Source organism: Panicum hallii, chromosome 1 (assembly GCF_002211085.1).
Source record: "Panicum hallii strain FIL2 chromosome 1, PHallii_v3.1, whole genome shotgun sequence".
NCBI classification, from domain to species: domain Eukaryota; kingdom Viridiplantae; phylum Streptophyta; class Magnoliopsida; order Poales; family Poaceae; genus Panicum; species Panicum hallii.
Window position 1 is genome coordinate 1164636 of NC_038042.1, and position 15589 is coordinate 1180224.

General features: G+C 46.7%; 3 protein-coding genes across 5 annotated transcripts; 2 read left to right on the forward strand and 1 right to left on the reverse strand.

Moving 5' to 3' along the window:
* Positions 1-95: 95 nt before the first annotated feature.
* On the reverse strand, positions 96-3858 carry LOC112874823 (AUGMIN subunit 4). The gene is made up of 13 exons (XM_025938413.1): positions 3622-3858; positions 3483-3530; positions 3309-3398; positions 2744-3097; positions 2438-2537; positions 2239-2284; positions 1921-2014; positions 1732-1803; positions 1529-1587; positions 1317-1385; positions 1130-1181; positions 460-537; positions 96-386 (listed from the first exon to the last, which is right to left on the reverse strand). Exons 1-13 carry the CDS (start codon positions 3841-3843, stop codon positions 309-311), a joined length of 1362 nt encoding a protein of 453 aa, XP_025794198.1. The 5' UTR covers positions 3844-3858; the 3' UTR covers positions 96-308.
* A 1356-nt stretch (positions 3859-5214) lies between these two features.
* On the forward strand, positions 5215-7486 carry LOC112881427 (probable acyl-activating enzyme 1, peroxisomal). Its single transcript, XM_025946107.1, has 2 exons — positions 5215-5555; positions 5879-7486. Exons 1-2 carry the CDS (start codon positions 5346-5348, stop codon positions 7340-7342), a joined length of 1674 nt encoding a protein of 557 aa, XP_025801892.1. The 5' UTR covers positions 5215-5345; the 3' UTR covers positions 7343-7486.
* An 890-nt stretch (positions 7487-8376) lies between these two features.
* LOC112881435 (carboxypeptidase A6) lies at positions 8377-13914 on the forward strand. Of its 3 annotated transcripts, XM_025946126.1 has the most exons (12): positions 8377-8658; positions 9378-9435; positions 9530-9640; positions 9899-10036; positions 10769-10838; positions 10924-10979; positions 11706-11831; positions 12630-12769; positions 12921-12993; positions 13078-13152; positions 13235-13529; positions 13628-13914. In XM_025946126.1, exons 1-12 carry the CDS (start codon positions 8537-8539, stop codon positions 13642-13644), a joined length of 1281 nt encoding a protein of 426 aa, XP_025801911.1. In that variant the 5' UTR covers positions 8377-8536; the 3' UTR covers positions 13645-13914. The 3 variants fall into 3 exon arrangements, with proteins under 3 accessions (XP_025801911.1, XP_025801903.1, XP_025801920.1); XM_025946118.1 differs by having other exon boundaries at positions 13235-13914; XM_025946135.1 differs by having other exon boundaries at positions 9530-9625; positions 13235-13914.
* Positions 13915-15589: the final 1675 nt, after the last annotated feature.

The window sequence follows — 15589 nt, forward strand, 5'->3', positions numbered from 1 at the left end:
TGTATCTTCATGTCAGGGCTCAGACAGAGGTTCTCAGATAAAATCATCATCTGGGCGATACAATCATTGGTGGTGCTAGTTTTCAATCTAGATTCTAGAAGATAAAATAACAAGATGCATAACACAAACAGAAATATTCTCCGTATACATTGCATGTTCAGATGAAACTTTACAAAGACCTATCCAGCCTGATTGGTCTGGAGCAACAAAACAGCACATCGTCAAGTCAAATCACATGATAGCATCCACTAACATGATTACATCCACAGCATTCATGTATCAAACATGGTCTACAAGAAAAATGGTTTTCAGACAGCCGCGTGATCATGGTGAGGTTTCAGATCCATTTCCACCTGGTGAATTGTCCACTGCATGCCCTCCAGTTTCTGCAGCTCAGCAGGTTAGCAATAACCCATCAACCATATGGTAATTCATGGCAACAAAACTGAGCCAGATTACCTTTACAATCTCGTGGTACTGCCTTGCAATCACATCGAAATGTGGATCCACGCCCTGATACTCACGTAATCGTGAAATCTGACAGACCAAATATCATAGCAAACAGTTAAATGCTAGACAGCAGATAATGGATTTAATGATTTCTTCTCAGATGGAATGGATGCAAAACAATTGCTTCCATTCTTTCTCCATAAATCATAATATGCAGCAAATAGTGGGTTTCATTATTTCTTTTCAGATGTAATGGATGCTACTAAGATGGCGTCAATTCTTTCTCCAAACATGCAGTTAAAAGTGGTAACTACAGACAAGCAGACGCCTGGTCCTTGCTATGAAACTGCATAAACTCCTGAAAGCAAAAAATGTACACCAATTGCCTCTTAAGCTGAACTTTGTTCAACCATGCATGATTAATATACTAGTGCCTCTGATGTTAGCCCCTCCATACAACCTCAAGCTATCACTTAATTCCTCATATGTTTATTTTTTCACTCAAAAGCAGCTGGTAGGCATTGGCTCTAGTGAAGTTGGTTTTTACGGTCCTCTTTGAGAGCAGAAGCCAAAATTTGTGGGAAGTGCATAAGCATGTGTGCATTTTGAGAACTTTTGGCTATTTAGGAAAAAACATCAGAAAAATAACTAGAAGTAGAGGAAAATTTTTGTATCTTACCGCTTCATTATAGGAATTGGATGCCTCTTTCGTGGCCTCTACAAGATACTTTCTGCACAAGCAGTTGATATGTTAAGAAGGTTCTTCTTCAAAACAACAATGCGCTCAACAAATCAAATCAATCAAGAGAATAACTGGTGCAGCTTAACTATCACATCAACTTAAAGATCAATTGCCTTAACTATACCTGATCCTGTGCAGTGCTGGTACAGTATCCTTGGTGTAGGTGTCACGCAATAAATGATGCTCTAGATAGCTGGAACCAAATAAAAAAATGTTAATCTAATCTTTTAATCCTTCAGCAATTGAAATAATAAAGAACCGTTGTACAAGGGAGACTCAGCAACATGAGTATAGAGCAACATCTGTAATACTATGGTCAAAGATGCAGGTGCCAACCTTAATTTAGCATTCATTGTCCGACACCTTTTGATAAGCCAGGTCTTCTTCAGATCATCCTGTTAGCCAATAAAAGAGGTTAAGCACTTAAACAAGAAATATTTTTTTCAAACAATCTTAAACAAGCAATATTAACAATATGAAAAGATTCCATGTTTTATCCAAAGAAGTTTAGTCACGGAAAGGAATATGAGAAGGCTTACATATTGGTGCTGATGCTCAAGTTTCTTGTCTTTAACAAACTGTATAAGCACAGCAAGAATTTGCTCCAGGACCTTTTAAATTTTGAGAACCGTAGGCAATTAATTAAAACTCAGAGAAAGAAATTTTGCTAAAATAAAGTGGGTGCACTGCTCATAATTTAATCAATTAGGAAAATCATACACACATACATTATAGTGTTCAGCAAATTTTCTATCCATCGATGCAAGATCCTCCAGTAAATGTGCCTCTTCCTTCTCTATCTCTTCGATGATTAACTTCACCCTGTCAAATGGGAAGAAAAAAATAATGGTAAACACTTATCCCAGATGCCTGTTCAGCCTACCACAGGCTCCACATAAGTTTTAATTCCAAACAAGATGGAGAATTGAAGATAAGTTAGCTATCTAAATGGATGTGCTTGCCCTAGAGAATGGATGGTAAGATGGTATTAATCCTAAAAATCTGCTTGAAACAATCTGATGGAAATGTAGGACAAGAAAATTCACCTTTCTGGAAGCCTGGCACTTGAGATTTGACTGATGGATGATGAATCTGCAGCAAAGATGTTAAGATGAGACAAAACAAGAATTCTGAGTGTTTGTTTTTTCTTAAATAGATCTACCAAGATATTTTGCACAATAAGGAGAAAGAAAGGGTGACAATTTATATGCAAATATAATATCTTCCCAATTTTCAGTTACTGACCCCTTTCATCCATAGCAAATAGATCAGCTAATGCATCACACTTGGCTTCTAACCGGGCTTCAATCTCCCTAGCCAAAGTTCTCTGATAATCGACCATGTCCTGCAACCCATGCCAAAGCAGATGCTTTCAAAATTCAGATGACCATTTTTTACATTTTTTCACTCTTTCATAAAAAGAATTGAACTCATCATAGTTAATTACTAATAAGTGATCACAAAATATGTTCGCATTTTGCAAGGTACATAATGGAATTAAGTTCACTAAATCAGAAAAGGCCCAACTAGGAAAATTTTAACTGTTCTTACCACAGACATGGCTGGCTGCTCTTGTTGCACTTGGTAGAGATAATCAGATGTGATTCCAAGAAAACGATCAGGAACACCCCCAACTCCAGGTTCAACTGCCTCTGAGCTACTACCACCATGCGCAGCACCAACAGTCAATGCACTAGCGGTGCTGCTATAATTATTGTAACTTGTCGATATTGAGCTTGAGCTGGGTGTGGCACTTGTCAGAGTACTATCAAATGAGCTCCTTGACAAGGTGCTCAGCTTTTCAATCTCCTCCTCATGGACCTCCCCGTCCTGCGAGAGAAGTGGGAGCCTCAACCTTTGTGCTGCCTCCGCGACAGCCAAACGGTGCTCCAAAGACTCGTACACCTGGATTCAGAATGGACACAGTAAGCTCAGTGACTAAATAGCATTTTTGTCAGATAATTTGTCAATTGTTGTGCCAAATAAATGGGATCAACAATGAAGACTTCCCACCAACTATTGGTCACTGACTACCCACCCAGCTCACATTTCAAGCTCTTTTTCACCAGTCAATAGAAAAATGGGGACTTGTTGGGAGCACGAGAGAATGCAGAACCTGCGGGGAGCAGTTGAGCTTCTTGCCGGCGCCAGCACCGCCTGCCGCATGGTACTCCTCCACCATGGCCACCGCCTCCGCGTACACCGCCTGCCGAATCGCGCCAGATCTGATCAGAACCCCGAGCAAACCCTAAATGCAGATAGATCCGACGAGCGGACAGGGGTGACTCACCAGTGCCTCGAGGTAGAGCGCGCGCTCCGCCGCGACCTCCTCGCGCGCCTGCAGCGGCAACAGGCTCAGATAAGCAGCGGCGAGCGCGGGCACGCGGGGGAGCGGAGAGAGCGAGGAGTGCGTTGCGGGCGCGACGTACCTGGAGGAGGTCGGAGTGCGCGGAGTTGGAGAGGAGGGACGCGTCGGGGGCGAGGTGGTTCCGCTGGAGCTGCTCCACAAGGTGCGCCACCTCCGGCGGCGGCGGCGGGAGGGACGCTGCGGCGGCGGCCTTCGACATCGCGGGCGTCGCCGGCGACAGTCGCGGCGGGTTGGTCGCGAGGTTGGCGTTTGAGTTGGGTGGGAGGGGGTGGGCTGGGGGCATCGCGGTTGGTTGGTGGCCGTCGGATCGGGAAATGGACGGGTGAGATCGCGGCCGGCTGTTTCGTTCATCACGAGAAGCTCCAACTTCAAGCCGGCGCTCGTGTGAGATAATTGAGGAATGGATTTTTTTTCTAGGAATAAATATGTAAATGCTGAGGTGGCGCTCGTTTAAGTTTCCATGTCATATTTCCACCACAAGTGACCATTTCATAAAGGAAAATATGAGTAATCACATCTTGTGTAGCAACGAAGAAGGCATTTAATTCAAGATAAGGTGGACGACAAGTGGGCAAGCGTAAAGAACATAATGGAAATCATCATAGACACAATTATGACTTCTCCAAGTGGTTTTTTAGTGTTTGTGCAGGAGAAAGGAAAGCATGAGCATTTCATGCGTTAAAGACAGCCATGCAGTTATGAATCTAGCTTTTGGAAGCCGCACGTCGGCCACAAGGGAAATCTTGGTTCAGCAATTATATAAATAGAAAGAGTAAAGAAAAAGGCACCTAATCAACTGAAGCAGATGCAGGATCCGAAGTATTCGACTCCGGTCCGGCTTAGACGAACCGAGGGATCATCTCCTATCTATCCCTAGTCACAGCGAAAGGACTTCCCTAATCCTCCCTTCCTGAAAGGAAGAACGTGAAATTCTTTTTCCTCCTTCCCGCCCACACCTTCATTCTTTTCCTCCTCTGATCTTAGAAAGCATACTAAACTTCACTCCAATCTTTCTCCATTAGCAACAAGAGCTGCTAGGTTTTCTAGTTTTTCTAATTTCTTCTTTGGCAGAATGTGAAAGATTACCCTTTGATTTACCAGAAGCAGAAGAAGAATTAGTAGCAGGTTATCAAACCGAATATTCTGGTATTAAATATGGAATTTTTTTAAAGAATCCGAACAAATCATAGGAGGCAGGCGATTTTGTTGGATGAAGAAGACAGCCTTGACAGTGACACCAATACTGTACCATCGAAGACGAGAAACACGACGTCGTGCTTTTTTTTTCTCTCGAATAGAAAGAATCGCATTTCTGAACCCGACAAGTGGCTTCTAGCGGCTCCACGTCACTAGGAGACGGGAGTGACGAGAGCTTACTTGGGCATCAGCCACCGTTCCGTTGAGGAAGATGGTGTCCCGTTCTATCCGGTAATCACGACGCCTCCACTGCTGGATGACGATGACGCGCGATTAAAGCAGCAGGTTGTCTGATTGTTTCGCGGTTGATGATCGATGGATGGATGGATGGATCGCGACGTCTCTAATCAGCACCAGCATCAGGCATCGGCTGCAGCAGCTTCAGCTTGAGCTCGAGCTGGAGTGGCCTGCGATTACACGTCGTCGTCTCCGCGTCTGCTCCACTCGATATGATATGTTCCCCCCCTCTCCCTGGCGGCTCCCCCGGAGAGGAAAAGGGAAATCTTTGTTCAACTAGCTCGCTCTACCTATCCCTCCAGCTGTCCGCCGCGCGCCCAGCCCAGTCAGGCCCTCGCCAGAGGCGCGGCGATGGAAGGAACCGTGCTGTGCGCCGCCAACCACGCGCCGCTCACGCCCATCAGCTTCCTCGAGCGCGCCGCGCTCGTGTACCCGGACCGCCCCGCCGTCGTCGCCTCCGGCCCCGCCGCCGCGCCGCCGCGCACCTGGCGGGAGACCCGGGCGCGCTGCCTCCGCCTCGCCGCCGCCCTCGCCGGGCTCGGCGTCGCGCGCCACGATGTGGTGAGATCTCGAGCCGCGCGGCTTCGTTTGGTCTCCCTTGCCATCCTCCTCTTCCTCCGCTTCCTTCTGTTACATGGATGGGGATGGAGCAGTAGATTCAGCCATTCCTTGAACATTGACTTTTTACCTTTCAAAACTTCAAAATTTTTTTCCGTTTAGCTAGTACCTAGTAGTATGCAGTGGCTGTTACCCGAAGTGGATTGAGAGACTTGTTCTTGGTGCCGGAATCGATTTGTCGGTCCGAAATTTGTTCGCTCTGTCCAGGAATAGTTCAGAAAGCTAGTACAGCAATCGATTTATTCGGAAGTGTGGTTGTTGCGCAGGTCGCGGTGTTCGCGCAGAACATCCCCGCCTTCTGCGAGCTCCATTTCGGCATCCCCATGGCCGGCGCCGTGATCTGCGCGCTCAACTCGCGCCTCGACGCCGGCATGGCGTCCGTCCTCCTCCAGCATTCCGAGGCCAAGGTGGTGTTCGTCGACGCCGCGCTGCTGGACACCGCCCGAGAAGCTCTCCGCCTCATGTCCGAAGCCGGAGCGAGGCCCCCCACCGTGGTGCTGATCGAGGAGGTCCTCGACGAGCCAGCCGTTCCGGCTGATCACCACCAGTACCACGAGTACGAGGCCCTACTGAGCAGCAGCGCCTCGCCGGACCTGGCGATCCGGTGGCCGGCCGACGAGAACGAGCCGATCGCGCTCAACTACACGTCGGGGACGACGTCGCGGCCCAAGGGCGTGGTGTACAGCCACCGCGGCGCGTACCTCAACAGCCTCGCGTCCGTGCTCCTGAACGACATGACGGCGCTGCCCGTGTACCTGTGGACGGTGCCCATGTTCCACTGCAACGGCTGGTGCCTCGTCTGGGGCGTGGCGGCGCAGGGCGGCACCAACGTGTGCCTGCGCAAGGTGACCTCGGCGGCCATCTTCGACAGCGTGGCCCGGCACGGGGTGACGCACATGGGCGGCGCGCCGACGGTGCTGAGCATGATCGTGAACGCCACGGCGGAGGAGCGGCGGCCGCTGCCCGGGGGGAGGCCGGTCACCGTGATGACCGGCGGCGCGCCGCCGCCGCCGCCGGTGCTGTTCCGGATGGAGGAGCTCGGGTTCCTGGTGATCCACTCGTACGGGCTGACGGAGACGTACGGGCCGGCGACGGTGTGCACGTGGAAGCCGGAGTGGGACGCGCTGCCGGCGGCGGAGCGCGCGGCGATCAAGTCCCGGCAGGGGCTCCACCACCTGGGTCTGGAGGTGGACGTGAAGGACCCCGCGACGATGCGGGGCGTGCCGGCGGACGGGCGCACCATGGGGGAGGTGATGTTCCGGGGCAACACGGTGATGAGCGGGTACTTGAAGGACGCCGCGGCGACGGCGGAGGCTATGGCCGGCGGGTGGCTGCGGTCGGGGGACCTGGCGGTGCGGCACGGCGACGGGTACGTGAAGATCCTGGACCGGTCCAAGGACATCATCATCTCGGGCGGGGAGAACATCAGCACGATCGAGGTGGAGGCGGCGCTGTTCGCGCACCCGGCGGTGGCGGAGGCGGCCGTGGTGGGGCGGCCCGACGAGTACTGGGGCGAGACGCCGTGCGCGTTCGTGACGCTCAAGGACGGGGGGAGCGTGGGCGCCGAGGAGGTGATGGCCTTCTGCCGGGCGCGGCTGCCGCGGTACATGGCGCCCCGGACGGTGGTGTTCGTGGACGAGCTGCCCAAGACGGCGACGGGAAAGGTGCAGAAGTTCACGCTCCGGGAGAAGGCCAAGGCCATGGGCAGCATCTCCAGGAGCAAGCTCTGATGAATAGCATGTTGTGATGTAAAATCAGTTCGTGGCAGCAGATTTAAGCGCTCTGAACTGTGGTAAACTACAGTATCATCTACGTAGCATTCTGCATTGCAGATTGGCAGTAATAAACAATTTACAGATCTGTGCATTTGAAAATTCCTCTACGATGATCTAGCGACAAATCGAGAATGCAGCTGCATCTTGTCGCGATAGGAGTGTACTTGTTGGAATCTGTGGACAACTAATGATTTCAAATCAGTAAGCTCTGAACTGCAGTATCATCTGGCGATCTGCACCGGTTCATGGCATCTGGTGACTTCTGCATTTCAAAATTTCTCTTGGTAAAGTGGAGGTGCATCTGATAGCAACAACCAACAGGAGTGGACTCGTTGGCATCTCTCTCTGCATTCCGATCTGCGCTCAAGGTGCACATTGTGCAACGAACTCATACAGTAGTTCATAGTAAAATGTACCCGTATGCATACAGGCAGCCCATAGAGAATAAACAAACATTAATCTCCTTCCTCACTTATTACCTCTCTCCATGCTTGCTTGAAGGCTGGTTTTTACTCATTGTGGCCTTCTTTCACTTTTAACACTGTGCAAATTGTAACAACTAAAGACCACTTTTATGTGGATCCTATGCTACTCGGTCCAGGGCCACCTGACGATTTCAAATTAAATTGCGGCGCACAAAGCTACAGAGAGAAACAGCAAAAAGGCGCTGGCATGGTGGTGACATGGAACACATAGGCGCCCTTGCCTTCCCACTTCGTATACTTCAAGCCTGTCTGTTAGAGCTCACCATGATTTTCTTTTCTGAGAGTAGGGATCGATCCAAAATTATTTTTTTATAACTCTCTTTGTTAAAATCTAAATATGAAGTGATTTTGGACGGGAAGCAAATAAAGAGAAACTGCTTACAAATTGGATTCAGTTTGAAGAAATTTGATCAAGGTAAAACTGAACCGACTTGAGCTTTATATAGCTAATAGCTTTATAACATCAAAAGAAATGGAGAATCGAACCCAATCCTCAGACCGGTCAAGATCCACTCCTCCACTTCCCGGCTCGATTGGTTTTTGCTAAATTTGACAGCCACATCCAATCCATCCGCCTCCAAAGCGGCAGCGGCAGACCCGTTCGCCGCCGACGAGCCTCCCCGTCCAACCCGGGGAACGGAAGCAACGAAGGCCGTCAGCGCCGATGGCTGCCTCCTCTCCTGTCCCTTCTCTCCTCCTAACCCTAGCCCTGGCTCTCACCGTGGCCGCCGCGGGCAAGATCTCAGCCCTCCGCACCCCGATCTCGCGCGACATCTACCACTCCAGGTGAGCCTGCTCCGCGCCTCCGCTCCACGCCCCCGGGCATCCTCACGCCTCCCCGTTCACCTGAATTTTTGCCCTCTCCGGCGCCAATTTTCGTCCGGCGCGCCAGCAGTAGCTTCCTGCTCATCCACGTTACCTAAGTTGTAATTCAAATACGATTGATGGGGGTTCGTCACAGCTCACGCGTGATCGATTTTACTGAGATTTTGCTTTCGCTTGCGCGTCATGATTTGGGGTTGGCTATTGTAAATTCGTGTTTGTGCCATCCGCGGCGGGTTTCGACCCGACGTAGCGCATTCAACCACATTTCTTCTAATTAGTTGGTGCAAGCTATGGCTGTGTCGAAATGGCATGGTTCCACGTTGCTGCTGCTACAATATGTGAATTCATTGGCTCGCCATTCACTGGCGGATTGATTGTTTGGACTCGTGGCGGGGCGGGGGGGGGGGGGGGGGGGGGGTCCAAAGTTCGGTGTCTAGGACTTGAGAATCCTCAAACCTTCTGTTTTGTTTGGTAACTCTAGCTCACATTGAAACATAAAAGCTGCTCCCTGGTGACCATGGCAGCTTTTCCTTTAAACCTTGCCTCGATAACTATCCATCTCTGAGTTCAAGAAGCATACTGTATTCCTATTGTTGTATTCACTTCTCAATTTTAGAAACTCCTTTTGTTCATATATATGTGTTGCCTAGTAACTGTCTTCTTCCTTCTTCTCTTGCTAGTGATTCTCTTCTGCGTGAAATCAAGGCTTTGGTTGCTCGGCATTCAGACAAATTGAGTGTGAGTGATTTGCCTATTCTTCTCCAATTGTCATTCGTCAGTTTGCTTTGTTTCCGGTAGTCCCATCTATTCAGTGCTGAATAATGTGTTGCAGATGGACACTATAACAACAAGCAACAAAGGCTATTCTGCAGACCTGCTTGTAGTTACATTTAATCACGTGAAGGAGAGTGTGGACAATGGCTCAAAGGTTCATATCCTTCTGGTCAGTTTCCAACTAAAATTTCTTCGCTCTTTTCCCCCGAATTGCATGCAATGCTATGCTTCACTCAATCAGTTGATGATTGATCCAATATCTCAGCATCAAATATGAATCGTCCCATCCAAAGATTCTCCACAATACATCATAAATGAAAATGAAACTAATTAATGCACATCTTTCCAATTAGTATTTGTGTGTTTGATTCGTAAATTAAATTATTGATTTCTTGCGGTTTTGACAGAAAGGTTCATTGTCTTCCAGAGCTTTGGACAGCATGGCAGAGAACTTATTACCTCTGAAGTTGCATTACGCCTTCTCTATATTTTAACGGAGAAGCGTAAGATTGCTGGTGTAGATTTTTCATCCTTTGAGAGAGTGCTGGAGAACCTTGTGATCAAAGTAAGTTCCTTTGAACTTATTTTACATTCATCTACTAACTTACTGTTAATAAATTATTAATGGAACACATTTTGCAAATGTGCCTTTGTTCTGCTATGCCCTGCACTGGACTAGCATAATTTTGAGGGCGATATTTTATTTGAAATTTAACCTAGGTAAAATATGTCCAGTATTTTTTTTCTTGAGGTGCGCTGCCCTGCCCTTATGCCAGCATTACGATCTTGATCTGCATTTGCTGTACTCATGCTGTGGTAGAGTCTCCACTTGTGTCCTGGAAGTCCTGGGTTCAAACCAGACTTTTTGAAAATTTTTGAAGGCTGGGGCTGTCTAGAAATCCTCTTCCCCAGATCCCACCCTGTGTCGGAACTTTCAGCATTGGGTATGCCCTCTTTATTGTTAACTGCTATTAGCCTATTACTCAATCTAAGTTGCAATGAGAACAGAAGGCCTGATAATTAGTATGGTGGCCGTAAAGGTATTGTGTCCTTAATGCTCCTGATGGATAATCAGGATGATTATGATGTTGTTCTAGCTTGAAGAGGATGGATTTTGGCCTCAAAAGTAGAAACACTTTCATTAGATGGCATCCTTAGTATTGTCACCTTTACTCCTGTCTTACCCTTGTTTCTGCTGCCACTATTTTGATTATATTACTTCTGTTCTATATCACTACAGAATCATATGTTGAAGTAAGGAAGTCTGATATTGTTTACTTGTGCCTTTCTCTTTTAGGTGGTACCAATGGAAAATTGGAATGGTCGCAAACGTGTTGAAGAAGGGGAGCTTTGCGATAGGAGAAATGGTGATTGGTCTTTACCTACAAATTCATTCATCTAAATCTGTTTTTGTGCCAACTATTTTTAAAATATATTTCCCCCCTTTGGCAGGAAGAGGAGTTGATCTTAATAGAAATTGGAGTGTGGACTGGGGAAAGAAAGAAAAGGTCAGTATCTTGGTAGTTTCTCACTGTGCAATGGAAAAAATCAAATTCCTCTTGGTGTCAGTTGTATGCTGATTCTTTTAAAATATATCTTGAACTGAATCTTGGCTGACACTAGTTCCTTGTGTGAATTTCCATGATTTACTTTAATTCTGTGTAATTTCTTGACAAGCTTGTGTACTTCATACCAAACATATAAGAGCATTGCCCTTGAAAACTTGAATGATTATTTTGAGTGTAACGTTATATGTATGCATAAGGAGTGAATGAACTTTACTCATGCACTGTCTTGTATATTCAATGGATGTTTTCGGTTGGGTGATCAGAGTTTTGCAGATCTTTTATGAATGTCTAACTTTTTTGTGGATCTGTGGAATCACTAGATGAACTTTTCTAGTTCAATCAAATCTACTATAGGATTGCCCCATGAAAACTTGTCTGCTTGACATGTAGGATCACTAACTTTCAGTTGAAGATTATATCTATATAGACTTGTACTTAGACTTTTGCCATGCTTTACCATGTGTATTCCTTGGTCACTGTTGGGTGTGGTAAGCAGAGTTCTGGCATTGGTTTGTGGACTTTGAGCTAGTGACCTTTATATGTGACAGGTTCATTATTAATTTTGTCTAAATGTCCTTGTTGGTTGTTGGGTCCAGTCAGAGTTTTACAAATATGCATACTATTAACATATTGAACCTTTTTTATGTGTGTTTTCTTATATTATAGGACTATGACCCATATGAGGAGAATCCTGGTATTGCTCCTTTTAGCGAACCTGAAGCCCAAATCATGAGGGAACTATCCAGGTCATTTAAACCTCATATTTGGGTGAATGTGCATTCTGGAATGGAGGTAATGCAACTGTTTTGTTCTGTTGATATCCTGTATGTGACACGTAATACCAAGTAAGATCAGAGTATATATGCACCTAAGCCACAAAAGAAAAATGGCATTTTGACCCATAAGGACAAGTCCAGCCTTCATGGTTCCCCCCCAGTCAGTAAGCTACTTTCAAGCATGTTTGCCATCTTGGCACTTATAAATCTTGGTTACTATTTTTTTACTCCTTGACTTTCTCAGACTGCAACATACAAAATATTTATTTTTTTTGGAAAACTCCCTCACATGCCACTTGTTAAACCCTAAATCTCTTATATGCCATTGCCAGTAACTGTGGGGGGACCCATATGTCATAGATTTATCATCATGTGGTCACATGCTAGATTGTCATGAACTACACACAAATTTAGAATTAAAAAACATGATATGTTTGAGTGTCGCATATACACCTTTTCCTTTATTAATGTGGGAAACAATATTCATATGGTTATATTTACTTATATATCTGGTTCTGGCTCATGATATACATCTAGCATGAAATTCTATGGTGTCTGGTTTGCTTATTATGGAGTGCAACTACCACCATCATTAGCGTTTTGGAGTTCTGAAAGATTGGTGATGGACTAGGAGTATGCTTTAGCGAGAATCTCATTTAAATAATAGCCTTAAAATCTAAACATAATAACCAAGAAAAGCTAGCATATAAAGAGAAACATGTTCCTTGCAGTTGCACATAACCCTACTGATGAACATCTTGATGCCACTAAATCATGCCTGTCTCATATTTTTTTTCATTTTGTTCAACTGCAGGCCTTATTTATGCCATATGATCACAAGAATACCACACCAAATGGAGCTTCTGCACATTTGATGCGGTCTGTTTTAGAGAATTTGAACCACCGCCATTTCCAAGATAGCTGCCTAGTTGGGTCTGGCGGTGGATCTGTTGGGTATGTACATGTCACATGTTTCCTGTTTTTATATTTTTACTTATATTCCTTTGTTGTTTGTTACACTGTGAAGTTCTTTGACTATATCGCTTACTCAGGGAAATTATATTGACATTAAACTATTTGTTTATTTTATCCTTTCCCTTTCCAGATATCTTGCACATGGGACCACGACCGATTACATGTATGATATTGCAAAGGTGCCAATGCCGTTCACCTTTGAGGTCAGACAATCTATTGTCTCTGTTTGGAGTAGCACAGAACTGTATGGACACAATTGCACTAAGCTCATTTTTGCTGATATTCAGATATATGGAGATGAGAAAGCATCTACTGACGATTGCTTCAAAATGTTCAATCCTGTTGACAAGACAACATTCGATGTATGGAAATCTAGCATCTCTGTACCTACAGTATTTTTTAGTGGTGTAATTTCTGTCTGATGACCATTGTTTCTGTCAACAGAGAGTCATCAACAAGTGGTGCATGGCATTTCTCATACTTTTTGAGGAAGGCTTGCGAAACCTGCGAGATGCCCAGATAGTATCACGAGACACACTGGACAACTGGGTCCCAATCGGAGGAGACGTTGTCGAGAGAAATGTAGCACGGAAGACTGCCCGTGAAAGGAGGAAACTGGAAGGTCTTGACCTGGGAATGCAGGAGCTAAGAACGTACTTTCGTCTATTTATGCTATCAACATTCTTGTTAATGTTCATGTTCTGCACAAGGATATCAAAGAACAGAAACAGAGACTCAGGTAACGTCTTTGATCCTTGAATACCAAGAAAGCGATGATTGGAGCTCGCTGCTCAGATGAGTTTCAGTTCCAAGAGTGATGACCATCTGTTGCCTCAGATGAACAAAGTGCGTGAAACATTCGTAGTTGGAACACAATTCTGCGCCCTGCCATTTGGAGTTGGAGACGAGGCTGCTGGGATCAGAATGGTATCAGGCAGTTCCTGTTCAGATTTTAGTAGCTCCCAGATGATTTGGTTAATTGTTAATAGAGTGTACCTGTAAGTTGTAAAATTGCCCATATCAGCTTTTTCGAAGCATAGGTTCTTACATTTTGAAGGTTGGTGCACCCAAAACTGGATATGAAGGCTACATTTCGTGGCATGAATGAATTGATTAACGTCTCACTGCTCGAGTGATTTATGATGAATTTGGTTTTAAACTGTTATGGCCTAAATTAGTGAGTCGCAAGAACCATCAAATTTGGATTTTAAGCTCCACAAATATGAGATGACAAGATGTTTCACTGGAATCTTCAAAAGTCCTGTAAGAATTACAGACAGCAGGAGTTCATTCAATTCATATGAAAACAGATGGATCGGTTGGTATTCAACAGGATATCAACAGGGTGCGCTCGTTATTATAGAAAAAAGGGGGTGCGCTCGTTCCGAGTTGGAAGCGTTTTTTTTTTTTTTGAGAAAAGCTAAACGAACGCTATATACAATTCTTGAAAAAGAATTACAGAATCAAATTCATCTCGAAAGAGAAGCTTCGATAGCGCCTGCAGAAGATGAGGCTTCCCAGTTTGCAGAAGATGAGGCTTCCCGGTTTGCGGAGGTGAGCGAGTGGAGGATTTGGAGAGAAAATTGCATATTTAGGATTTAAAACATCATGCTCTGTAGTTTTACCATTCCTAACATCGACTTCGAAAAATACGACTCGAAACATAGGAGGCTTCCCAGTTTGCGGAGGTGAGCGAGTGGAGGATCTTGAGAGAAAATTGCATATTTGGGATTCAAATTATCATGCTTTGCAGTTTTGCCATTTCTAATATTGACTTCAAAAAATAGGACTCGAAACATGTGAGGCTTCCTAGTTTGCGGAGGTGAGCGAGTGGAGGATCTGGAGAGAAAATTGCATATTTGGAACTTAAAACGTCGTGCCCTGCAGTTTTGCCATTTCTAACATTGACTTCGACTTCGAAAAATAGGACTCGGAACATGTGATACTTGATTTTCATATCACTGGGTGTATTTTCTCCCTTTTCTATTTTCTTTTTCATATATTTGGCATGTGAACTGACCGTATTGCCCTTCACTTGATAACGTTAACAGACGTGGGGTACCTTCCGCCGCCGCCCTGGTGTGCCTGGCGTGCCTTCTATAGCTTCCTCGCGAGCTACTACTCCTTCGTGACGAAGTGCCAGCTGCTGCGCGCGAGAGATGGTTCGGCAACCGCGGCGCGGACACTCCGGCCGGCGGCATAAGGCCGCAGCTCCAGAAGCCACAGCTGCGCAAGTCGGAGAGCGTCGGCGACGAGGCCATTGACACGAGGAAGGCGGGCGAGGAGTTCGCGGCGCTGCCCTTGCGGCGGTCCCTGTCCCTCGACTCCTGCTGCGACAAGCACCTCTCTACGTGTCCGCCCAGGAGTTCCTCGCCACGCAGAGGCAAATGTGCGATCCATCCGTGCATTCGTGACGATCCATGGCCTTTTTGTGCCCGGCACGACATGCAACATCCTGCAGCATCCATGGTTGCGCGAGTCTCTCTCTCCCTTGTTTTCTGGTTCCCGGGGACAGATTGTTGCCGGTGTCTTTCTGATCAACCAAGCTCGCAGTTTTGGTTGGCTGCAACCTGCAGGGGATCGAACCGAGCCCGTGCCCTTCAGCATTGCCCGTCCCAGTCGGATGCCGTGGACCGTGAGCCCGGCCGGCCGAGGCCCCGCCGGTCGTCGCTCGTCGTGGCACGGATGACGGACGCCTCCCGGGCGCCGCCGGCTGCCCGCGCACGCCGGTGCCACGGCGGGTGGCGTGACCAGAGCGCGCAGCAGCAGCTGGCACTTTGTCACGAGACACGAAGGCGT